General features: G+C 40.8%; 2 protein-coding genes and 2 long non-coding RNA genes across 31 annotated transcripts in view; 2 read left to right on the top strand and 2 right to left on the bottom strand.

Annotated features, from left to right (window-relative positions):
- The window catches only part of LOC124069224 (muscleblind-like protein 1), a 40,185-nt gene extending 35,301 nt beyond the window's left edge, over positions 1-4,884 (bottom strand). For 7 of the 24 annotated variants that reach the window (XM_046408119.1, XM_046408126.1, XM_046408129.1 and 4 more), the window contains exon 1: positions 529-769. The gene's annotated coding sequence lies outside the window, so the exon portion shown is untranslated. Of the gene's footprint in view, positions 1-21; positions 503-528; positions 775-4,762 lie in introns of those variants that run through there. The other 17 variants (XM_046408138.1, XM_046408136.1, XM_046408141.1 and 14 more) reach the window with 8 other exon arrangements.
- Positions 4,885-5,402: 518 nt separating this feature from the next.
- On the bottom strand, positions 5,403-14,726 carry LOC124069231. 5 transcript variants are annotated; one of them, XR_006845032.1, is made up of 7 exons: positions 14,594-14,726; positions 14,177-14,303; positions 13,654-13,737; positions 12,810-12,879; positions 10,490-10,798; positions 6,528-6,751; positions 5,403-5,564 (listed from the first exon to the last, which is right to left on the bottom strand). It is a non-coding gene; the product is annotated as an uncharacterized LOC124069231 (long non-coding RNA). The 5 variants fall into 5 exon arrangements; XR_006845035.1 differs by lacking the exon at positions 5,403-5,564 and adding an exon at positions 5,584-5,824; XR_006845033.1 differs by lacking the exon at positions 10,490-10,798.
- On the top strand, positions 14,233-14,738 carry LOC124069230. Its single transcript, XR_006845031.1, has 2 exons — positions 14,233-14,373; positions 14,632-14,738. It is a non-coding gene; the product is annotated as an uncharacterized LOC124069230 (long non-coding RNA).
- Positions 14,739-15,135: 397 nt separating this feature from the next.
- Positions 15,136-24,637, top strand: LOC124069221 (cullin-3-like). The gene is made up of 16 exons (XM_046408117.1): positions 15,136-15,378; positions 17,684-17,881; positions 18,562-18,675; positions 20,637-20,797; positions 20,959-21,073; positions 21,165-21,393; positions 21,517-21,662; positions 21,774-21,950; positions 22,083-22,253; positions 22,379-22,486; positions 22,657-22,781; positions 22,936-23,032; positions 23,136-23,270; positions 23,427-23,613; positions 23,793-23,938; positions 24,103-24,637. Exons 1-16 carry the CDS (start codon positions 15,319-15,321, stop codon positions 24,232-24,234), a joined length of 2,301 nt encoding a protein of 766 aa, XP_046264073.1. The 5' UTR covers positions 15,136-15,318; the 3' UTR covers positions 24,235-24,637.
- Positions 24,638-24,880: the final 243 nt, after the last annotated feature.

The following is a 24,880-nucleotide window of genomic DNA, read 5'->3' as shown; positions in this document are numbered from 1 at the left end:
GAAGATAGAATCAAATTTTACCATTCCTCTTGTTAACCAAGCCCTGCAGGATAACTCCTAACATGTCCAATGTTGAGTCAGACGGAGGGAATGAAAGCTGAGTGGGCGATCTATTGATCCTCTCCACTGCTTCCTGGAACAACCACGGACCTCCAAACACACACGCACACGCACACACACCAGCAAATTTTCTTGCTAACTAGCGCTACCCTCAGGAAGTGGCTATTGTGTGACCGTCTGCTTTGAGCCAAGAATGTGTCTTACTCTTACTGTGTGTGTGTGTGTATTTGTGTGTGTGCCTTTATCTGTAAAACAAGAGATAACCAATAGACGTTAACCCTGTGGCCCACCTACTGAACATATATACACAGGCACGCGGCGGCCACTAAGGCAAACAATCCCTGTATCCCTACCTATGCTCCAATGCATGGACGCTTACTTTGGAAAGTGAAGACTGCAGCACACACAGGAGGAAAGATCTAGATAAACCAATGAAACAAGGAGGAGGGCTATAAACCAAGCTCTTACCTCTCACATTGCTCTCCAGTATGTGTGTGTGTATGTGCGCTTCCGCCTGTCGATTGACTCTGTGTTTATGCAAGTGTTCAGACAGGCTGCGACAGCAGACCCCCAGGCACCGGCTGGACCATTCTCAGGCAGGCAGGCAGAGCGCAGCAAGGCAGAGCAACTGGCAGAAGAGAGGCAAGCGAGTGAGCGAGTGAATCAGCAGCGAATGAGTGGAAGAGCTGTGTGGAGCCGAGCACCAGAGTGAGAGAGAGAGTGAGAGAGAGAGAGAGAGAGAGAGAGAGAGAGGGAGGAGGAGTGTTTGTCTGTATGATCGAGTGTGCGTGTGTGTGTGTGTATGTGTGTGTGCGTGTGTGTATGCGTTGCAGCACTGGCTGTGTCTCCCCTCCCTTGTCTCTTGAAGTGGCTGAGCTGCGCTCTGCTGTGCTGAGCTGTGCTGAACTGTGCTGAGACAGGCTCGGCTATGTTTCTACTGACTCCCCAGCCTCTGGATCGTCTGTCTGGAGCCCGAGGAAAGTGGTGCTCACTGGGTGGCAGTAGCAACAGCTGTGGAGGAGGAAGAGGAGGAGGAGGAAGACGAACGGGAGGAGGGATCCCTGAATTGTACTGAGCATACAGACCCTGCAGTCCCCTCTCCCTCCCTCTCCTCTGAGCTAAAGGCTGGCCACACCCCCCCACCCGCGAAACAACACCAGGAAGTACTCGTTCAGTTACAGCAACACTGCCCTTGCCTATCCAGTGAAGCTGAGGAGAGAGGGACGAAAGGAAACAGCGGGAAAGCACAGTGAGAAAATAAAGAAGATGAAAAGAATTTAAATTAGTTAACAGGATAAGCACAGAAGCAAGGAATGGTCGTGCAGCATGATGAAGGACATAAGAAGTAACAGCTGCGATAGTCGTATAAGATAAAGGTGATAAAAAAGCAGATGGAAACAATGAATGCACCATGGGATGCGGAAGACAGAATTATGGGAATAAATTTACAGGGTGTTTGTGACAGATTAGGCTCAGGCTTCTGTCGGAATAGCCTTCTCTCTCTTCCATACTCCCTTTCTACTGTGGCATGCAACCCCCTGTACACCTCAGCTGAGCCTTGCACTCACAGCTTTTGCCCACACTTTAAAAGCAGAACACAATGAACTGCACTAAATCAAACTGAAGTGCATTCAGGATAACACAGAGCTTCACAAAGATGCCTACAAGTGCAGTTTGGTTGCAGGTCAGCAACGTATAATAAAAAAGACTAACCAAGACTACACTCTCGTATCGTTGTTGACTCAAGGCTTCTGCCAACACAACCCTTGAATATAGAGGAAAACCAGAGAGGCAAAAGGAGCCTCCAAGAATTTGATTTTGGACCTGGTGCTGCAATATCCGGTAGCCATGGAGATAGTGTCCTTGGCATCTGCAGGAATATTTACAGATTTTGAGCCATGTGCTGATGCCAACTTTTCTGACTGATCCCGCATATTTTCTGTGACTCGCTTCATTGTGGAGACAGTGCATTCAGTTGTACCTGTTTGGAATATCAAAGACATTAAACGTATGCTCTGAAATTTATTTTCACTTGCAACGAAAACAAAGTCCACACACTGCAGCTGAATCCGGTTTGACTGCACACCTGCACCCCTTTCTTTTTTTGGTGCATTTGCAAATATGTATGCAGTACCGGCTCACTGTTTCTCCTATGTAAAACTGTAACTCCTGTCTTTCTGTTCCACCCCATCCTCCACTCTCTGGACCAGTTTCTACTGCTGCTTGATACAAAGCTGGTGATAAGTCACCTCTAATTTGCACAGCAGGCCCTTAAACCCTGGGTGACAATCTGTGGTCGAGCCCTAGCGGCAGTGCTAACTCTTTACCTAGCCAATATTCTGGTGCAATGTGCCACTGTGCTCAGAGAAAACAAAACACATGTTGTGTGCTTCAGACAAAAGGTATATGTCATAGTACTATTCTTCTGAGAAGGTTGTGTTTTGATAGACAGTACCATTATTAGCTACAACTGGAAAGTGCATTCCTTGATCTATTTCCAACCATCATTCATTAGAGATGGAACAAGATCTATTTCCAACTGTGGAAGCAGCCCCGCCAGAACACATACAGTATGCGTTTCAGATGAGCTGAGCAATCTGTTTGACTACTGATCAATGGAAGCAGCAGGTCACTCTGACCTCCAAACAGAGTTTTTCTTGACTCATAATGAAGAAACATGGTGACTGATGCTGCTCTGGCTCAATAGGAGAAACATTAGCAACGCCTCCAAAGATCTGGGCTCTCTGCGAAACACAGACACTGACGTGGAATTTCCCCTCTTCTTCTGCAGCCGATTGCATGCCAGTGCTTCTGCTTCGTTCTGACTCTGAGTCTTTCTTTTACTCCTCTTCCTCTGTCAGTCCATATTTCCTGTTCATTCTGATTCTTCATATGTGCTTTCAGCACATTCTAACTCATTTGACTACATCTTAGTTCCCCTAAATTTGCCGCCAAACAACCACAGCCACTTGCCTATTTGTCGTTATCTGCATATCCATACTCCCAAAGTCCAGTTAGAGGTAGAGCCAAACTTTGCAGTGAACAGATGGTTTTCTCATTCAGTTCCACAGCTAAAGTTTTATTCTGCATAGAAGCTGATCAAATCTACAACAGCCAATTTCTTCTTTATATTTCTTTAACTGTATTGAAATCAGACATGTATTTTAACTGTAGACATGCATAAACAACAGGAATAAACATACTGGGATACGGTAACCTGCTCACACACACACATAGTAATATTAACCAACTGAAAAACAGGAAGAGGTGTATGCGGTGCAGTTAAAGGGGAATACCAATTATTTTAAACACCAAAAACAGTGAACTGGACCTGTGACTCAGACTGTGAAAACAGTTATATAATGTCTTCTCTTGACTTTTGGGGGAGCGTTTGCGAGTCTTACAAATATATGACATTGTAATACTAAATTGCTGAAGAGCAGAGTTAAAATAAAGGTAGCTTTACAAGAAGGACGTGCAGAACATGCCAGAAACTCATTCATCACATTAACCTTAAGCCAACGCAGTTTAGCACAGGTGACCCCCATGCCCATCAAATTCTGACCTTTCACCTTTGTCCACCCTGTTCTCTCCCTCCTCCCTCATGAACGCAACTTTCCACCTTAAGCTTCCATATCATCTCAGCGCTCTGCTATTTCCCAGCCCTCTGTAAATGACACTGGCTGGATGATGTGAACTCTCGCTCCACTGAGGAAATGTCCCAGAGCTTTAGTGTGCCAAACTCTGACGGCTCATCTATCACTAAGGCCGCAAATACACAGTGCACTCCCATTACAGGCCATCACAGCAACAACTGCAACATTATACAGTCTTGCAGAAAGGCCTAAAGCAGGGATTTGCGTTCAACGTCAACTGTTTCACTATTCCTTATTTTAAAAGCTGCAGAATGAGAAAGCAAAATATTGCTTTGAGCTACTTTCACCTTCATACCTTCATCGATAACAACTTCTCTGTTACAATTTACTTTGGAATAAGTGAAGTACTTCTCCAATCAAAGATTTTATAAATATGCTACATGTTACTAAAATGTACATGAAAGCTGTGAATGTCTATCCAAATACTCCTTTTCTGGCACAAATTTGCAGTCATGTTTCCCCGCTGCATATTTTGTGGTCTTAAGTTCTTTGACTTCTTTCCATTTTGAAGCAGTAAGGGGAAGCAGGTGCAATTCATGCTGTCAGGTTTGAAATATTGAGAGAGGAAATACCACACTCTCTTGTCCCTATGTGACACCATTGTGTGTGCTCATGTTTGTGAGTGTGTATACGCGCCATTCAAGCTTGAAGCTTATCTTGGAGATAAAACGAAACCAAATGGAAACACCCTTTGCTCTCACTACAGCTTTCATTTATTTTTGTACTTGAATGCAAATACACATATTAAACAAACTCTCCTTACAACCCAAACCTTCTATTAACACGCTCACAGTACCCGGAAAAATTACACAAACCTGTATGAGAGCATAACACTGCAAACACTGCTGCCCTTCTTACAGCTAAGAAACGTTAAGTTTTTGCAAAGTATCAGAGAAACTTTATCTTGTTGAAAAGAATCACCACCAATTATAAAATCATAAAATCGTCTGAAACAAACCAATGGCAAAGGCTTAATCATTCCAAAGATCGTTTAAAGCTGTTGACCGAGCTTAATCCTACTGTGATTTTACAGCCAGTGAGCTTACCTGCGTGTCTGTCTATCGCTGACGTGCCACTGGGACAGACGAAGCCTCTTCTACACAGGTCACGCTGACGCAATGCATTGTGGGATGAACTAACATCTTCATTTCTCTCTTCCTCTCCTTCTCTGACTCTCTTCTCTCTCTCACTCTCACAATAGCACCTTCTGCTTGGCAACGGCCATACCACAAATGTGGTCAGGTTTATAGCGAACCATCACTGCGCAACATCAAGTCTCCATGACAACCACACTTTTATCTAATTTGCATCTTCTGCTTGCATTATCTACTGATGCCAAATATGGTCACCTTATTATTTTCCCCGCCTCTCTCTGCTTCCCATCCTTTTTTTTTTATAACTTCCTCTTTCCCTCCATTTTCACAACAGTGTATGCACTCCTTGTGTATAATGTATATGCACATACACACATGCACACTTGCTAGCAGCCTGTGAGTGAAAAAGGGAAGTGCCTGTGACATTAAACCAGTTTGCAGCCTGAGAGATAAGCAGTGAAACTGCTTTTTAAATCAGGAAGTGGTGTGTTGTGGAGGCTGCTGTTGAGGGTTTTTATAAAAGAAAGGCGACTTGCACTATGTTATTACAATCCTCTCATGGCAGGTACGTCATCATAGCATTGCACTTACCCCCCCCCGGTCAGGTCTTCTGTGAGGTTGGTGCAGGCATAAGCCTCCTCCTCTTCCTCCCCTCCAAGGACTGTGTCTATCAAACTATCGCTGGAATGTTGAACCAGGCCCCCAGAGCCCACACACACAGCAACACTCAGCAGCACTCAGCACCTGTCTGCAACTGCCAGCACAGAGAAAGAGACATGGTCAATCACACCGGACAGCACAGCAAAGGGGAAACAGCAGAGGAGAGAGGGAGGCAGACAAGCATTTTATCAGCAGAAAAAAAAACACAGTGAGCAGATTGTGTGTTATGCGAAACATACCACATGATGGTTAAAGCACTTAATCAGTTCACATATCATCATTAAATTCATTAGGAAATCTTGGAATGTTTAGCATAAATAAAAAAAGGTCAGAGCAAGTTGCAGCCTCTTCCTCCTGCCAATGAAAGTGCTTTTTCAAATATGAAACCATAAATTCTACATGTTTGTTCCATTTTGCAAACATAACAGTTCATAGTTAAGTTATTGCACTCTATACTTGAAGCAACTACTACCTAGACACAGGATAAGAAAAGGTTTTCAAAGTAAACCAGGGTGATGAGATCTTCCAATTTCAGACACCTTATTTCTGGTATTTTAGTTATTTTTATGTGCCAAACTGTAGTCAAATGTATCAAATAGTACATCTGCACTACAGAATAACTATGCACATAAGCCTATATGGTTGTATTGACCTAACACCAAGCTGAGGGTGGAGTAAGAAAGGGAATAAGCTGATCAGCTGATGTTTCAAGTTTAACAAATCTTTTCTTGTCTGACACTAAAATGATTTTTTGTACCATAAAGCAAAACAGTCCCAATAAGAAGGTGTCACAACAAAAAGAAAAAAGGAAAAATCAAGGCCATATCTCTATAGTTCTGTTATTTTTATTTTATTTTGCAAAAACCAACAGAGCACATTATGTTATATTTACAGTAATTATGCTTCCACTGATAAGGATTTATTGATGTTAAAATGTTAAACATTTAATGCTATTCATGTTTCTTTTAATAATTTGATCATATTATTACCAAGCAAAGCAACCTCTCATCTCAAGCTTTCCAGACATATCATCTCCCCATCTGACACTTCAACTTACCCAGGCCGTGAAGAAGCTCTGAGGAAGCATCAGAGGCCCGAAGTGCCACACGGCCTCCCCTCTTCTGGGCTGCAGGGTTGTTGGGACTCGAGGGATTGGAAGTCAATGAAACCAGGCCTAATTTAGCCTCCACTGCTCTACAAGCTGCCAGGAATCAGAGTGAGACTCCTTCCCTTTTTAGGGCTCTCTGGACACTGCAGTCTGCAAGTGGCACTACTGCATTGCTATCAACACTAAGAAAATGGAAAGAGAGAGAGAAAGAGAGAGGTGATGAAATAACAGAATTTGTTATGTGGAGGTGGCATTTCAATTACTATGTAGGTCTAAAGGTCATACCCCTTCACCGCAGGAACTATGAAAATTTTGATAATATTGAAATCACTCCCACCGTGAGTGTATTGAATGGCCAGATTGGACACTTTCAACATCCTATCCTGACGCCACTTTCATTAGATGCATGTACAGCTGGGTCCTGGGTAAATGATTGCGACACATTGCCCACTGTCACAACAACTTGCCTTAAAATCACACCAGGTGTTCAAAAGATGACATATGAGAGGGTCTACACTTAGACTATCCACTGAGCCAGGCGCTGACACTGTGTCATGTAATCTTACTGATTTTCATGTGACTGAGAGAGAAAGAGAAAGAGATACATTTATGAAATTTGATATATCTCATAAACTGATGAAGCTATCCTGACATGTAATTAAAAAAAACAAAAAGCAAAATGAGAGGTGGTGCATTTTCTTCAACGACTGAAAAGCAAAAAGAGACTCGGCAAGGCGGCGGCACTCGTGAAAATGATAGAAACGTCACTATTTATTAACCATGGCGGTTCATGTATTTAAAATAAATGGATTAGATGAGGATTACTCATTGAGCCTCTACTGCCGCCCCATCCTTCTGTTTTCTTCTTGTGATATGACTACATGTGTATTATTGGAGACAGTGATCACATAAGCCATGGTATGGAACACACAATAGGATTATCAGTGGTGGGGAGATGAAGTCTCATCTTCACCACCACCCCCACCACCCTCCTATGGGGAGCACACACATACATGGCTGCCCTTTTTGCTGCAAGTGTGTGGAATAAAGATTCAAACCGACATAATCCCATTAGTGTATTCAAGGTCCCTCTCTGACCCCCCCTGCATAATGAGGAACTAAAGGCTACTAGGGTAATTTCCATCAGTAACTGTTTTTATAAAAAAGAATTAGTCATGCCTATTGTGTCATGGGTAACTATTAATTCAATTAAACTCCCCTCCTTATTTTTAAAGAAACTTTTACCTTTTACTAAGTGTTTGGCTGTAAGTCAACCCCTTCACCAGGTACTAAGATGGTTGCTGAGAGTTGTTTATCCTGCCTGTTACATGTCTGACTCCAGACTTCTCACCTCCATATATAGTGCAGCTCAAAGGAAATCTTCACAGCTCCTTGGAAAATCCCTCCATCATCTAACATCGTTTATGTGAACGATGAGCTCAGCGACTGTCATCACAATAGCATGCAATTACATAAGGAACTTTATAACTAGAGGCTATTAAGTAACAACTGGCATCAATAAATACAGTAAATTACAGTCATCTGCCGGTGTTTAAGCCCTGTCTTGCCAGTACAGCCAGTTGTCCAGTGTTACAGAAATGAATAATAAACAACCAATCAGGAACCCTATTGAGTCGTTCTAAATCATGTTTAGCTCTCTGTCAGTCATCCAACTTTTCTGCTAAATACTCAAGTGCGTGCTGCTTCATTTTTGTTTTTATATATCGAATATGGTGGGACTGAGGAACAGTCAAATATCAAGTTCATAAAATTTGATATTATACTGCTAAATGTATTGAAAATGTGACGGTATTTGAAGGATGATGAACATATTTGAGATGTGATAAATTATAGCCACTGTACACTGCAAGTTATATGGTTCACCTGTTATTATAGCCTGTAATGCACCCTTTGGGTTAAAGAAACAAACATCATTCATGCGATAGCAATATATTAAAGGATAGGTCCAAATTTTTTCAAGTCTGTTTTGAAACAATAGTTAGATACCCATATGGACAGTCCTAAAGCAATTCTAATGTAACGCCTCATTAGGCTGAGGGTAAGTACAGAAAAACGGTTCAACTCAACCAGACATACGTCTATATCAGAAACAGTACAATATACAGTATATGAGCTTCCACTCAGTAACACAGCAACCAGTGAACTCAACATGGCACCTATTGTAATTCTAAAACTAGCTAAGCTGAGTGCCAGACATAATTATATCTCTCTTCAGCCAATCACATCAGCCTCAGCCATAAATAACAGACTGCTCCCCTACAGAGCACCAGTCTGCGCCGAAAAGTCAACAAACACTTTCTCCAGTAGCGGCTCTCGCTCACGACTGGATTCGTCTTGCTCAGAGGAGTACAAACAGAAGAGGGGGAAGAGAGACAGAGGCCTATAGGTTTACAAAAAGACAGAGCAAGAGAGAGAGATAGAGAGAGAAGAGAGGAAAAGCAAAACAAATGTAGCCTATGATTACTGAGTCATAATGAAGGCTCTTGGATGGGACTGTGGCTATGAGCTATGTCATTAAAGAGGGTGCCGAGTGGCTGGAAAACCTACAGGTCTCTATTTGAAACACTGGCATGCTCGAAGGCACAGGATTCAAAATGTCCTTTCAACCAGCTTCTTTAAAGTTATTACAACACTTCACAAATATTACACTAATAATCTACATAGTAGAAGATCTCTTGTAAGCGGCAATGGCTCCACTTTCAAGCCTTATTACCCCGTGTGTGTTTTTACCAGACAGCCACCACAGCACTCTGTGAAACAGCTTAGTCTCTGGGGGCTTATATTTAGATTTTACAACCAATATTGAATTCTGAGCCAAGATATTTTCACCAGGGTGATTTAAGGTGTCACCTCGATGGAGCAACAAGTTATGGCCGCAATTAAGATCAGATCACATCACATGGCTGGTGGAGGACATTGGTGCATTTGTTCCCTCTGGGTGATGAGAGATAGGATTGGGAATGTGTCTGCACATAAGACATTGCTAACGCGATACAAAGCAACAGAGCACTTGTTTTACTCAAGGGATTTGAGAATTTATCTATCCTCTTAATGTAATATCATAATTGTCATTGTGGTGACAGGTCACAAAGACAAAATGGACACATAATCAGTTGATTGTGAAAGATCATTTTTATCTTGCTGCAAGGCTTTTTCTAAACATGCTCAGTTTTCAATGTGTGTGATCTAATACAGCAGAAATGTCAATGCATCAAAATATCACATCTTGTCACATATCTCTTGAGATATGTAAACGTGCCTGATAGAAGTACCGTAAGACATCCTTGGCATGTATCACATAATAAAAGCAGATGTGACCTGATTTATCCTCTGTGCTCCTATGCTATTTGTTCTATTTAACGCTTCTCTAGTGAGGAGGTGACACTTTTGAGACTTTAGTGTGACATATCCAGTGAGTCATAATCTTATTCCTGTTTGTGACATATAAAGCTTACGTAGGTGCACATCTTGACTGGCATTAAGTCAGTATTGGCCTTTTGCTTCTAGTCAGTCAGATTATTTGTTGCCATGATGGAGTTAACTCCCTGATAACAACTGCAGTCTTTCCTACTTTCAGAAGGGGAACATTTTTGGGAAAGCAAAAGCACTGCATACTTTCCATTTTTCAGATTTTACGCCATGAAAAGGACCAGACATAGAGCACAGAACTGACCTTGAACTAACTGAGCTTAACCTTGTCTTTGAGTTTAAGATTTTTTCTAATTGTATTATTAGAATGTTATATGGGTATAACACTATTCACAGAATATTCTATAATTACAGCTGGCAATTTTAAATAATTGATTGGTGACATGATCACATTATCTGTCATAGTGCCCTAATTCCTTCAGAATAAGAACAGACACATCTCTTCAGCTCTTTATGCAAACCTGAAGGACAAAAGTATTCCTGTTGAGGTGAGGAGACTGTGTGTGATGCTACAGGCAAAACAGCGTGACCCCTCTCTCAGCTCCCAGGACGTTTTCTTCAAGCCTCCCAATTGGGATTCTGGTAGCCTACATTCCTTTCTTCAAGGTCGGCAGCAGTGGCAAATTAAATTACTTGTCCTGTTTTGTGGTGTTGGCGCCGGGTCAACAGCAACTTGGCTAAAATGATGAGTGCGGGATTCTGAGGGGAGCCGCATCTGTCCTGAGCCTTTGGTGTCATGGTTACAAAGCAAGCAGCAGGGATGAAAAGGGCTGAAATCAAAAGCAGCGTATTAAATTCTGCTTCTGTAATCACTTGCAAAAAATCAATTACCTCTGCTTTCTGCTCTACACAGTTATCCTTTGGGTCTATCCTGCTGCTGGACGATGTCATGTGCTTGCACATGGAGTGAAGCTCGACTACATCAGGCCTAATTTTGTTAAGCTTGCACCACATCACATGCCACCTGCTGGGGATCTGTATTATGACATGTGGCAAACAACAGTAAATGTTACATTTATTTTTATTAATGCTTCTCTTACTGAGAGGGCTGATTTTGTGGTTGCCAGTCATCAAATTGAACATCACTTTACACAAACATCTTTCATTCAGCCGGGTCCTCATTTCCACAGTCACAATGCATTTCTGTCACGTAGGCTGTCAGCATGTCGTGTTAGCTGTCTCTATGCAGCATGTGGACTTTATCTCTCAGCAGCTGAGGGGGTTGTTATCAGCAGACAAACAGCTTACACACTACACTGTGGAATGGGTGGAACTTAGAGTACGTACTTTCATGTCAAACCACCCAACAAGCGAACCTGATATTATGCTACTCTCTGCTGCTCAAATGTGCATCACAGAGGTCTGTCTGCAGTGTTGCCGAGCAAAATCATCAGACAAGCCAATAAAGAGTTCGCACATCACCAAATATGAGGTGTGTTGCATGAACTAATCTCTAATTTGCACATGATATGAAATTTGTTCAATTAGATGCAGTACAACTGACAGGCTGACTTTGAGTGGCAGGTCAACACAGAGCTCACCCTCCACAATAACACCAACATGACTTCTGAACACACATATTGCTACATATTTGTAGTTGCAGCACTTCCTGTCAAAACCACAGTTCACATGACACCATTGTTGTCAATATTAGAAAGGATGTAACCTGAAAAAAAATGCAATGCACAGCCTTTTATCATCTGATATGTGTGCAGTTTGCACACCTTCGCTGAAAACAAACATCACAATGGGTAGTCAGTCTTCACCTCCTCAGTATTCCCAAAGGACAGGACTTTCAAGAGGAAGAGAGAAATATGAAGACTGAGTGGACAAATACTACAGGCATAGGCAGCATCATGCATAATGTGTGGCATTTAAGGTGCTGCATGCAACAGAGGGGCTGTGGTGGAAAGTAAACAAGTACATTTACTCAAGTACTGTATTTAAGTACAATTTTGACGTACTTGTGCTTTATCTATTCCCATTTCATGTTGCTGTATAATTCCAAAACACTGCATTTAGACTGTACTACATTTATGTGGCAGCTTGAGTTACAAGTTACTATTAAGATGAAAATTTTACACAATGGATAATATGACAAGCATTCAAAATACAACATATTGTTAGAGATTGGACCAGTTGTTTGAAAGCTTTTCGGCTTCTCATATCTCACAAAGAGCGGATTGTAGTCAGAGATCACATTTCCCATGTCTATGTGATGTTAAAAGCTGTTTTTCCCCCTCTAAACCTCTCACATGGTTTCTGACATGTCTACTGGCAGTTCAGTCCCACAGTCATCTCCACAAGTGTTAGCTGTACACCAAGCTTTGGTCATAATAGACACAAATCCAGTGAAGTAAAGTTGAAAACACCAACAATGACCATCAGAAACATCAACTGGTGATATGTTTGACTGTATCACAGGGTGCATTAAAAATACCAAACCAAACAACTGAGTAATCTAGAATAGTAAGAGGTAGATTAATCAGTAATGTCTGAAGGTGGACAAGGTCAAAAACAGAAAACAACCACTCTGACCTCTAGGCTGTCTAATCAACCTCAGGGATTTTTCTACTGTGGCCGCTGTGCACAATGCCCTAACCCGTCAGACATTAAGCACTTTAAACATTCACTTAGTGGTAAATAAGTATACAACTCCATCATAAGCGGCACCAGCACACATGTTGCCTACACGCTGAAACGTTCTGGTTCTGGTTTATGTTAATAAACAACACCAGTTTTAAAAATGTGCATATCTGAACACAAAATTGCAATACTCACAAAAGATATGGATTAAGCTCCGTAGAGTCTTTAAATCTCCTCCAGGTGGAGACATCATCAACTCAGCACTCTGCAGAGAGGCATATTACAGTCACACTCTTAACACAGTAGAGCCTTCTGGTCTGAATTTGTCACATTTGCTCCATTTCTTTACTCTACTCTACTTCTGTACTGCACTGGTTTCAATTTTAATATAGAGCTGTTTAATTTTGTTTTTGATGTGTTGACAGTGCATGGGATGTGGCATTTGAACGCTGACTATGGCAACTCCCACCCTTGGATTCACGGTCTAATAGATTTGAAATCCTAATTTTAAACTGGACATTTAAGGGCTGCCAACTAATCAGCGTTCTCCATTTATTTCTTCTCTCTGAGGTTTTCTGTTCTCACAATGAGAAACACCTGCTTGACATTATTCTTCTAAACAATTCTTGATCTTGCAGTGTTTCACATTTTCATTTATGTCAGCTGGTCTCTACGTCTCAGCGTCCATGACAAGGCAATCTAAAGCAGAGCTAGTGATTAACATCAGTATTAGCTAGAAACATGACAGTTTCAACCTGAAGAGGTCAGTGAAATCATGCATTTCTGCTTAGCGTTATGTTACTCTTTAAGCGTGACGCTGGGCCACTAGAGAGCAGCAGAGCAGCACCAAACAGATCACACAATCTCTAAATACTGCACATGCAACATATAGGTGTTCTTAATGTAAAGTCTCATACACATAAACATAATTAACTAAGAGGTACAGACATAGTAGACACCTGGCTAGTCATCACACTTATTTTCACTGTGTTGTGAGTTTAATGGTGTGTGTGTGTGTGTGTGTGTGTGCAGTATTTACATTTTTTTTGACTGCAGTAAGGCTGTCGTCGTGAGCCCCAGCAATGAGGATATCGGAGTGTGGAAAGTGAGAGATCTGATACACCTCACATAATAAGGAAAACAAAAACATGTTTGACAAATGCAAATAACTTCTACGTACATTTTTGTGTGTTTTGAGAAGATGTTTGAGTTTACAGGATGAATAGTTCAGCCTAATGCCATGACAGACTGTCAGGCCAAAGGCTACGCCTCTTCCAAGTACCTATTGCTTGCTTTATGTTGACAGACTAGATGAATATTTAACAGGAGGAAGGAAAGTGGTAGGCATCAGATCACTAAGAAGAAAATAACACTCTCCCCATCATGTGACCAAGCTGGTGACAGACTAGATTGCTGCTCTTGATTGGCTGCTTATTTCTTTACAGGTCCTTTGTTGAGCTTTGAAATGAACTTCGAATAAAAAACGAGACAGTACGTGTCTTCATGCAGGTTACAGACTGTGTGCTTACAGGTCAGATGGGGTCGGGTGGTGGGTTTGATACCTTTCAGAGAGGTGCAGGCAGGTTGGAATTGTGTGTGGTCGGCACCATGGACAGCAAACAGAGGATTCTGCAGGTGATCAGCGCGATGCGGTCGGAAATCAGAAAGCTGGAGCTGGAGAACATGAGTCTGAGGAGGAGAGCTGGAGCTAATCTCAGAAAGAATGCAACAGTTCCCATCATGACAGCAGTATGCAGAGGTAGACTTGCTATTATTAGCATAATGTATTGATAAAAAACACAGCAAAAGCAGCAAAGAAAATGGATTGACTGGCCCATTTGTGTGTGTGATAATTAGTTTGGGGTTTTTGTGGTAGGATCTTGGTTTAATATTGTGACAGCCCATTACTTATTAGTCCCAAAGACTTGGTTTGAAATTAATATCCTTAAATGTTAGTGTGTACGGTTCCATGGACTCACCTATTTGTTGTTATACTTTTTTTCTTTCTTTTATTCAGAGAGCGTCGTCATGACAGTGAGAAGATATTCGGTCTTCCAGTCGTTGGTCAATCATCGGAATTTGCAGTTGGAAAATTGTAAAACTGAGCGGTGGACTGGAAAACAGCAAAATGAAAGCTCCATGGTGTTACATTGTATCTGACACTGCCACAGAGTGCTCATACAACGTTATACTTTCTCGGCCTGACCTGTCCAGCGTTATCGCTGTTGCAGAGTAAAAATATCACAGCCACCAATAAAGTATTTTCTCTGTTCTCTCCACGTTCTTGTCAGTTCCTTCTGAGTTAAACCATTTATTTTGCTAAAAGTTCACTTTACAGTTAACAGCTACAGTTTTTGTTGGGATGTTAAATAAAATTGATATGCTAATGTAACTGCTATGATATGAGTGAGTTTTATCAACCTGTGGATTGCGCCTGTCAGTGCAGTGACTTTAGTCTCGCGAGATTTCTGCGTTGCGCAGTGGCGTACAACCGTCCGCCATCACTGCATACAAGCTAACATTAGCTAAAAACCACTGAGAAGAGGGCGAGTGACAACAACACAACACACATTCAGGCCGACCTAATTCCCAAAAGGGAGGTCACTGAGTTCCCTTTCGCTTTTCTGGCGTAGAATACAAACTAGCAACTGCCTTTCATGTAGTCTTTAAGTCAACTTTGAAACGAAAGTCGTTCTAAATAATCATGTCCAACCTCAAAGGCGGCACCAAGAAGGATACCAAGATGAGGATACGAGCCTTTCCTGTAAGTCTTTACCGGCTCACTAAGCCCTGAGACGCTAACTATGAGATTCGAGTACCGTGGATGACAGGTCTTTTTACTAGCAGCTGCTTGCTAGCTAGCTGGTCAGACGAGAAAAACATAGCATTTTCTTGTCAAAAGTGCTATTTGCTGGGCAAATCACGCGAAGCACATTGGCTGTGTCAACAGTTCAGTTTATTTAACGTTAGCTAGATTCTCGGTTTGAATATGCTATCGTCATTTGACACAAGCTAGCAGTTAATGTAGACATATGTAAGAAAACTTCCTTAGTGTCATACTAGCAAATAGTAGCGAGCTAAGTAGCAGGCCTTTGTGGTGTTAGCTGACTTGACGCCAGCTAAGCTGCAGTTAGTCAGCTAGTATCATTACACTATGGTAACGGCAAGCTCCTTTGGCTGTTGGTGTACCATGTATTTAGCTTAACACTAGATTGTTATGGATGACAACACATTAGCATGTAATTTTAGCTTGTGAGCTAAAGCAACTTCAGTCTAACATGGGACCACAGTAAACATTTCTCAGATTACTTGAGTAAAGTTGATTGATGTTGTTGACAATAATACATCTACCTGCTACTGGTACTGCTTTTTCCTTTGTAGGATATCAAGGTTCATGAGTGGGTTTCTGGACTGAGTCAGTTAGGAGATTGAGTGAGCATAGTTAATCCTTATGTCCTAATGTTGATCGTACATGTAAGTGCAAGACTGCAGCGCTGGATCCTTAATCAGTTTGTGATTTTGAAGTCTCTATAACCTCTGCTTATTATAGGCTGCTGTTTAAAATTCCAACTGATACATGCACAGAGGAGTTCTTAAACCAAATCACTTTGCACCACTTTGTATCGCCTGTCTGATAACTGATACAGATACTCATACTGTAGTTACCATAGTCCATATATCAAGAAACTTGAATTAAGGGATTAATGTTATTTGATCATATTGTAGCTTTTGTATCTATTGCCACATACTCATCATGTGATCTGAAAACTCAGGTTAGCTGTCAAGCTGGAGTTACTTTTCCCTACATGCATCTGTAAAGTACTTGTCAGATACCAGTGCTTTGTTTGTGACATGAGGCCAGCTCTTATAAATTAATGAACTTAAGTGACAGACAAAACACTGAGATTTATAATGGAACTGACAAAATTTGAATTAGTCGAATCTGGCAGACACCTGATCTACTTAATAAAGTTTGTATTGCTGCTGATGCCTGCACCCCTGCATAACTGTAGATTTTTATGTGTAACAGACAATATGTATAGGTCAGGAATGGATGAGACCTCTGTCTAAGTATATGGTGAGATATCCAGAAAGTGACTCCTTCTAGGTCTTTCATGCTTACCCTTTGCCCCCAAATTAAAATTGATTGTACCAGAAGATCAAGTGTGGTTACAAGCATTTTATTCTCAGTTAGAAAGATGAACAGATCAAAGGTGGTAGAAAGGTTTGGAACACTTCTTTGTTCCCTTCTCTTTGCTTACCAGCTTTGGTAGGTATGCTATGGGAGAAATGTAGCACTCAAGGACTATCATGGTTTGCTGACTTTAATTACATTGTTCAATTCTGTATCATGGACACTCAGAAGAAGTTACCTGTCAGTTACTTGATTGATGGGGTCAAGATGGGGTTGTCTTAGGGATTGTAAAGTGTGTCTATTTTGATCTACAACAAACAAAAGCATGTTCTTTTGGATTAATATCACACCCTTAAGAATACCATGTGTGGCTGGTAGTGATAGATTATATCAGTGATAGATGTATGTGTTGTTGTGGATATGCAGTATGACTGCACAACCTTAAAATAAATTTGATCAGGGCTTTCTGATAACCAAAGCTAAAAGCTCCTGTGCTACTGCTGCTGCATGGAGATGCTCAATCAATATGTTTTTATATCCATGCAAAGTTACTTGACCGCAGACAAAGTAATCACAACAGAATAATAACTTTGCATGACCTGACTGTGTCAGCGATAGAATTGCAAGTAACAAAACTTAAATGTGCCATTTGCTACACTTCGTTGAAAGTCATCAGTGAAACTTGTGCTATTTCAAAATCTGCATAGATATAGTTTTGTAGAGCTGAAATAATATTGGTCATTAATATTATAGGACACAGTTGGAACTGTATTATGCATATTGATATTTTTTAGTATTCTAGATATTGTTGGCCTAATAAATTATTTTGCAAAAAAATAATCCTTCTCATTCATTCATTTTTGGATTCATCTAAAATGTGTAAATAACAAATGCTGGACAAGGAAGCATACTTTCATCTTTGTGTTCCTCCTAGATGACTATGGATGAGAAGTATGTGAACAACATCTGGGACCTTCTAAAGAATGCCATCCAGGAGATCCAGAGGAAGAACAACAGTGGGTTAAGCTTTGAGGAGCTGTACAGGAACGCCTACACCATGGTGCTCCACAAGCATGGGGAGAAGCTCTACACAGGCCTGAGAGAGGTTGTCACAGAGCATCTCATCAACAAAGTAAAAAAAACATTTTTCTCTCTAATGTATACCTTTTTGTTTGAAAATTACTAACAGAACACTATTGTTGTTGTCCTATCACTGCTGAGAAAAGAAATTATAAAATGTTTAATTTAACATAATTAGTCATTGTTTTACACAGCAATTTGGGAGATTTTGGTAGGTGTACCTCTGACTCGCTAGGGACTTCCAGCGACATTCCCAACCAAAAGAAAATTTTGTGCATTTTAGAGTTAAATGCTGCATCCATCTGGTGCACTTTAAGAGCAAGATTAAAAGGCTAGATCATAAATAACGCAAACAGAATTGAAGAATTCTATTTTATATGAAAGCATATTCTTGTGTCTGGTTGTCATTCTGCTTGTAACATGTGATCAAGTGTATATTGGACATTATCTAGTACATATTTATTGTTCTTGCTACTGTTTATGGATTTGTGCAGATACAAAGATAGCAGTTACCTCATTGCCAAAAGAAATAACACATTGGCCTAATACTGACATCCAAACCGAGTACTCATGCCCATCCCTAGTTTCTTGAAGCAACAGGCCCCAAAGCTGTTGATTCCCTTCTCCTCTTTATATCATTTCACATCTTTATGACTCTATGTTTATCCGTTACAATATATACATAAATATCTTAATGTGACCTCAGTTTTCCCAATGTATTTGTATTTTCAGGTACGAGAAGATGTCCTAAACTCTCTAAATAATAACTTTCTGCAAACATTGAATCAAGCCTGGAATGACCATCAAACTGCCATGGTTATGATCAGAGACATCCTCATGTACATGGTAGGTGTGCTATTTCACTCTCATTGTACTCCTTTTGTATAATAAAATTGTTCTGAAGTTGCACATAAATTACTACAAAGTTTGTAGGTCTTATTTTCTTTTTTGTTTGTTTGAAACAACTAGAGGCATATATTACAAAACAAATTAACATACCACAATACCTTCCATTATCTGGCTTCACTAACACTTGCAGTTGTGCCAGACGGTCATGCTAAGGTGGTTAACAACTCAATAAAACCAACCCAGTTTTTTCCCTGGGTTATAAATAATCAGTTTACAATATCACTGCCTATCATAAGGGCATGAATAGATCTGACTATAACTACATTTTTGTGTTCTGGTGAATTTATTTGTTGAGCAAATAAGATATAAACAAAAACATAATAAAAAGTGGTGGTTATTATCAGTAAAAAAGGTGCATGGCTTTAGTGCTTTAGACAGTCTCTGTTGTATGATGATAATGGCACACAAAAACACAATGAAATATCTTTGACATTGCCTGCAACCAACAGGACAAAAATTTGAAAACTCAGGATCCACACACACTGAGCTCCTGGTTCTTCTGTGAATAATAATACAATTTTCCAAAGAATTAATTAGTCATTGGGTGGTGCTTTTATATGGGTTGATCAGTTATCTCAAACATGTTCTCATCCTCTGGAGCAGGTTAGATGTTAACCACCTTTGTAACTTTGAAAACCTAGGATTGACCATGATAGATACCTTGTTAATCACAAATCATGTTTCATAGTACGGGCCTCAGACATTTTATGTTTTTCCTGTGCGTTCTGTAGCCTCTGGTAATGGATTATGATGCTTGTTTCCTATTCAAGAGTAATTTTGGGCTTTTGAAGAAATGGCCTTTTGTTTCGAAACCCTGGCCAACCTTTGTTTTATTGTGGAGTTTGATTGTAAGGTGCTGTTTAATTTATGAGCCTTACAATGAGCCTGTGATTCTGTATTTATTTGTTTTGTTGGAAAACTGGCAGGACTCGTAGATTTATTTTAGCCAGAAGCAAGTCCAAAGTATTTGTGTGGTTGTGTGTGAGAAAAACTATGAGATAGGCACGAACATAGTCGAAACAATGGCACAGTCAGTACAGAGGCTGTACAGCTCTCCTGGGGTTCTTTTGTTCTACACACTCCTTTTTCCTGTCCTGGCCTTACCCCAGCAGTTGGCTTTTTGTTGTTCATCTATGGCAGACTCACCATGTCTGTACACTGAGAACAGCCTGCTGTCGATGTTACCTGTCTCTTGACCTCTACAAGACAGCCAGACAGATGCGCCAAGTGTGACTTTGCCTTTCTCACTAGGTTTTACCTTGGTGGAAGCTACTGCCTTTGTTCAGGCCTTGGAGACATTATTTATTTGTCAAGGAGAGGTGGGGTACTGGTACATTGAGACACTAGTCACCTATTTTAATGCTACCTGTAGCACACATGTATTTGTTTTCCCCCTATTTTTTAGTCAATTTTACCTCCTAATCTAATTTAGCAAATGCAATTACTGTAATTAAGAAAAAAGGAGAGGCATCAGAACGCATAATCCCTTCAGCTCATAATATTGATATTAGCATGATTAAAAGTGCTCTTTTACTCACACCCACACACACACGAGTAAAACAAAAACAGCTTTGAACTTTGTTGTCTAGTAGGAACAGTAGTTTTCCTGGCAAATCCAGCCCCTATAAAAAGTACTTGTAATAGTGGATGTATTTTTTTTTTTTTTTAAACTCAACACAACAAATACTCTCCTGAGCATGTGACTTGTCCAAGGGAAGTGGGATGAATATCTTTCTGACAAACTGTATGACATTTTTCTACCTGCACTTTTAAAGCTTCTTAAATCTCTCACCATGCATATGTTTATGTATGAATGTAACTGAATCAGTTTGGGCCGTACTACTTTCCATGCATACAGCATCTGATTTCTTTTTTACCCCGTCTCTCTGGTCACCCAGGACCGGGTCTATGTTCAGCAAAACAACGTGGAGAATGTGTACAACCTTGGCCTCATAATATTCAGGGACCAGGTGGTGCGATACGGCTGCATTCGAGACCACCTACGGCAGACATTACTTGACATGATTGCTCGGGAGAGGAAGGGCGAGGTTGTAGACAGGTATGCAGGAATACTGCTTGATCAAAAGGATCACTGGATGCCCCGTGTTTGGTTAAATTAGAAAAATCTATTGCTTGTTTTTATGTTATAGATGAATATATGATCATTTTAATGATTGCAAATGTAAAAGCATTACTTTTTTTTTAAATCATGCATTGCAGAGGGGCCATCAGAAATGCCTGCCAGATGCTGATGATTCTTGGCCTGGATGGCAGGTCTGTATATGAGGAGGACTTTGAGGGCCCTTTCTTAGATATGTCAGCAGAATTTTTCCAGGTAAGGCTGTGGTAGGTTCATGGTGCATCTCTATTTTTGAAAGTGCTGGAAAGCTCTGTAATTGAACAACACACAATGTCCCCTCTTTCAGATGGAGAGCCAGAAGTTCCTAGCGGAAAACAGTGCCAGTGTCTACATTAAGAAGGTAGAGGCCAGAATTAATGAAGAGATTGAGCGAGTTATGCACTGCCTGGACAAATCTACGGAGGAGCCCATCGTCAAGGTGGTGGAAAGGGAGCTAATTTCTAAACACATGAAGACCATTGTGGAGATGGAGAACTCTGGCCTCGTCCATATGCTCAAAAACGGCAAGACGGAAGGTAAAAGCTTTGACTCGATCAGTTCTATGATTTTTAACTAAAATCAATCATTGCAAACAAGGCATTCATTATCTTTTTTCAGTCCCTCAACTGTTTCTGTTTCCCACCACGTCTCCCTCTCAGATCTGGCATGCATGTACAAGCTGTTCAGCCGCGTACCAAATGGCCTGAAAACAATGTGCGAGTGCATGAGCTCTTACTTGAGGGAGCAAGGCAAGGCACTGGTGTCAGAAGAGGGAGAGGGCAAGAACCCTGTTGACTATATCCAGGTACGTTTTATGTCTCAAGACTTGGACATCTTGAGAGCTCTGCTTTAATTGTAAATGAGAAAGAAAGTGTTGTAGATTCATTTCGCCTCTTGGCAATTTCCTCTTTGGCAGGGCCTGCTAGATCTTAAGTCACGATTTGATCGTTTCCTCCTTGAGTCCTTCAACAATGACAGACTCTTCAAGCAAACCATAGCAGGCGACTTTGAGTATTTCCTTAACCTCAATTCCCGCTCACCAGAGTACCTGTCACTCTTTATTGATGACAAGCTCAAGAAGGGTGTCAAAGGGGTAAGTTACTTCTTTGAATTTTCTTTGTGTATAGCAAATATTTTAACACGTTTTATGCTCTGTGTGTGAATGTTTTCACGACCTGTAGCCTACATTGTGTCGTTGTTTTTCCTCCTCGCCTTGTTTGACCAGTTGACAGAACAGGAGGTGGAGTCGATCCTTGATAAGGCCATGGTGTTGTTCAGATTTATGCAAGAGAAGGATGTGTTTGAAAGGTACTACAAGCAGCATCTGGGCCGCAGACTGCTCAGCAACAAGAGCGTGTCGGACGACTCAGAGAAGAACATGATATCTAAGCTCAAGGTAAAAGATTGAGAAAGTTTTGGATATAAATGTATATCCATATCAGTTGTAATAGTAGCCCTTTCTTCACCCTGTCTAAATCTCTGTCAGCAGCTTCAACTGTTCTCTGTCCTTCTCCACCGCAGACAGAATGTGGCTGTCAGTTTACCTCGAAACTGGAAGGGATGTTCAGAGACATGAGCATCTCCAACACTACAATGGATGAGTTCAGGCAACACATACAAACCACGTCGGTAAGACAGTCAGATTCTCTTTCAGAAAAATAAAACACTAATTACTCTAAACAAGGCACAAGCTTGACATAAAGCCAGGTTCAGTTCATCATCCATATGTCTATGGAGGAACCTTAGCTTGGATGGGAGTCTGTCAAGATGTTAAATACTAATTCATACTTCTCTTTTAGGCATCTCTAAGTGGTGTAGACCTCATAGTAAGAGTCCTCACTACTGGCTACTGGCCTACACAGTCAGCAACACCTAAATGCACTATCCCCCCTGCTCCTAGACACGCCTTTGAAGTCTTTAGAAGGTAATGCTTTTGAATTCACCAAAATGTTTTACTAGATATATATATATATATATATATATATATATATATATATATATATATATATATATATGGGAGGCTGAATGTTGTTCTGTGTGGTTCCTACTGAACTTGTTACTGGCTTTTAATTTTACAGGTTTTACCTTGCAAAGCATAGTGGTAGACAGCTGACACTGCAACACCATATGGGCGGGGCAGACCTAAATGCAACTTTCTACGGGGCTATTAAAAAGGTAGACGTAAAAAGCCTTTTTAAAAATTCCTGCTTTGTTATTAAAAGCCACATTAAATTGATCATCGTCAATAAATTCACCTTATCTTCAACTTCATCTGCAGGAGGATGGTTCAGAAGTGGGTGTGGGAGGTGCTCAGGTGACAGGCTCTAACACTCGGAAGCACATACTGCAGGTCTCCACCTTCCAGATGACCATCCTCATGCTCTTTAATAACAGAGACAAGTGCACTTTTGAGGTTGGTACACACTGAAGTTTCTTTATCTGCATATGTTAATCTCACTGTCCCATTACATGATGTTGTCTTTGTTGAGGTTATCGTTGCTTACTGTACATCTTGGTTGCATCCCTTATGTACCCCCCTTTTTCGGCAACCTCATTGCACTTTTTGTAGGAGATCCAGCAGGAGACTGATATTCCTGAGAGGGAGTTAGTGCGAGCGCTGCAATCCTTGGCTTGTGGGAAGCCAACACAGAGAGTTCTCACCAAGGAGCCGAAGTCCAAGGAGATTGAGAGCGGCCACGTGTTTACAGTCAATGATCAGTTTACTTCCAAACTGCACAGAGTCAAAATACAGACAGGTGGGTAAAGTTTGTGTCACTACAGAGAGCTCTCACCTCACCTCCAAGCCAGCTTCTGTCCACTGATACCTTATATACAGTGTATTGATGTAAAAGGTTTCATTTCACTCCTCCTTTCTGCTAACAGAAAACAGTCCCTTGAAAGATTTTCACCTTGTTCTTGTGTCCTACTTTCCTAGTTGCTGCTAAACAAGGAGAATCAGACCCTGAAAGGAAAGAGACGCGGCAGAAAGTGGATGATGACAGGAAACATGAGATTGAGGCAGCCATTGTCCGAATCATGAAGTCGAGGAAGAAGATGCAGCACAATGTCCTGGTGGCAGAGGTAAGGAGCCCACATGATAATCACTTGATATGATAATGGACAACATTTTTAACCCAGCAGTTTTCTATTCTTTCCACTTTGAAATACCATAACTTAAAACATGTATTTTACTGGCTGTCTTTAATATTGAAAAGGTGCCATTTTTTTGCATTTTGTGTCTTCAGGTGACTCAGCAGCTCCGGGCACGTTTTCTTCCCAGCCCTGTGGTAATCAAAAAGCGTATAGAAGGACTAATAGAAAGAGAATACTTGGCGAGGACGCCAGAAGATCGTAAAGTGTACACCTACGTTGCATAGAAGATGAACTGTGGACAAGAGAAGGAAGAGACTGGACACGGACAATTGGATTTGTTTGTTTTCTTTGGACTGTTGTTACGCATGGACCGGAAGTTTCTTTTAAAGACAAATGCTGGGAAAACCAATCTATCATCCCTTATACCACTGCAGTAAACACACATAAGAGGGGAATAAAATGTTGGCACAGAAAAAAAATTCATCAAAACTTGTAGATGATTTTTAAATCAGGCCCAGTCTTCCTATTCCTTTTGAGTTTTAACATGGATGAATCCAGCTTAAAGCTTTTCACTGTTTTACCCTTGTAGAGATCAAACTTGCAAAGAATCCCTTGGGAAAAATGTGAATGCACCACATTATTTTTTTGTTTCAATACTGTATAAAAATAATAAAATTATTAAAAACACCAAATGTGGATTCTTACAAAACAGAAAAAAAATACTGAGTATTGATGCTCAGTAGTTTTCTTCTACATTTGGCTTTGTTCACTTTGATTTTCATGCTACAGTCAGTGAAAACATACGTCCAGGTGCTGAGTCCAAAAATTAAACTGAATTGTCTCCTAAAGGTCCAGTATTTTGAGGCCAAATTGACTCTTTGTGAGGACTGAGCAAATTTGTATGGGAACAGATGACAGTGATTTCACACG

This window comes from Scatophagus argus, chromosome 13, assembly GCF_020382885.2.
Source record: "Scatophagus argus isolate fScaArg1 chromosome 13, fScaArg1.pri, whole genome shotgun sequence".
In the NCBI taxonomy this organism is placed as follows: Eukaryota; Metazoa; Chordata; class Actinopteri; family Scatophagidae; genus Scatophagus; species Scatophagus argus.
This window is presented reverse-complemented; position numbering and strand designations above follow the sequence as displayed.

What these genes read in the sequence shown, in the direction of transcription:
- LOC124069221 (XM_046408117.1), top strand. Translation starts at nt 15,319, where the DNA reads ATGTCCAACCTCAAAGGCGGCACCAAGAAGGATACCAAGATGAGGATA. An exon ending in CAAAAACGGCAAGACGGAAG is followed by an intron (nt 21,394 to 21,516) that starts GTAAAAGCTTTG and finishes TCTCCCTCTCAG; the next exon opens with ATCTGGCATGCATGTACAAG. An exon ending in TCTACGGGGCTATTAAAAAG is followed by an intron (nt 23,033 to 23,135) that starts GTAGACGTAAAA and finishes CTTCATCTGCAG; the next exon opens with GAGGATGGTTCAGAAGTGGG.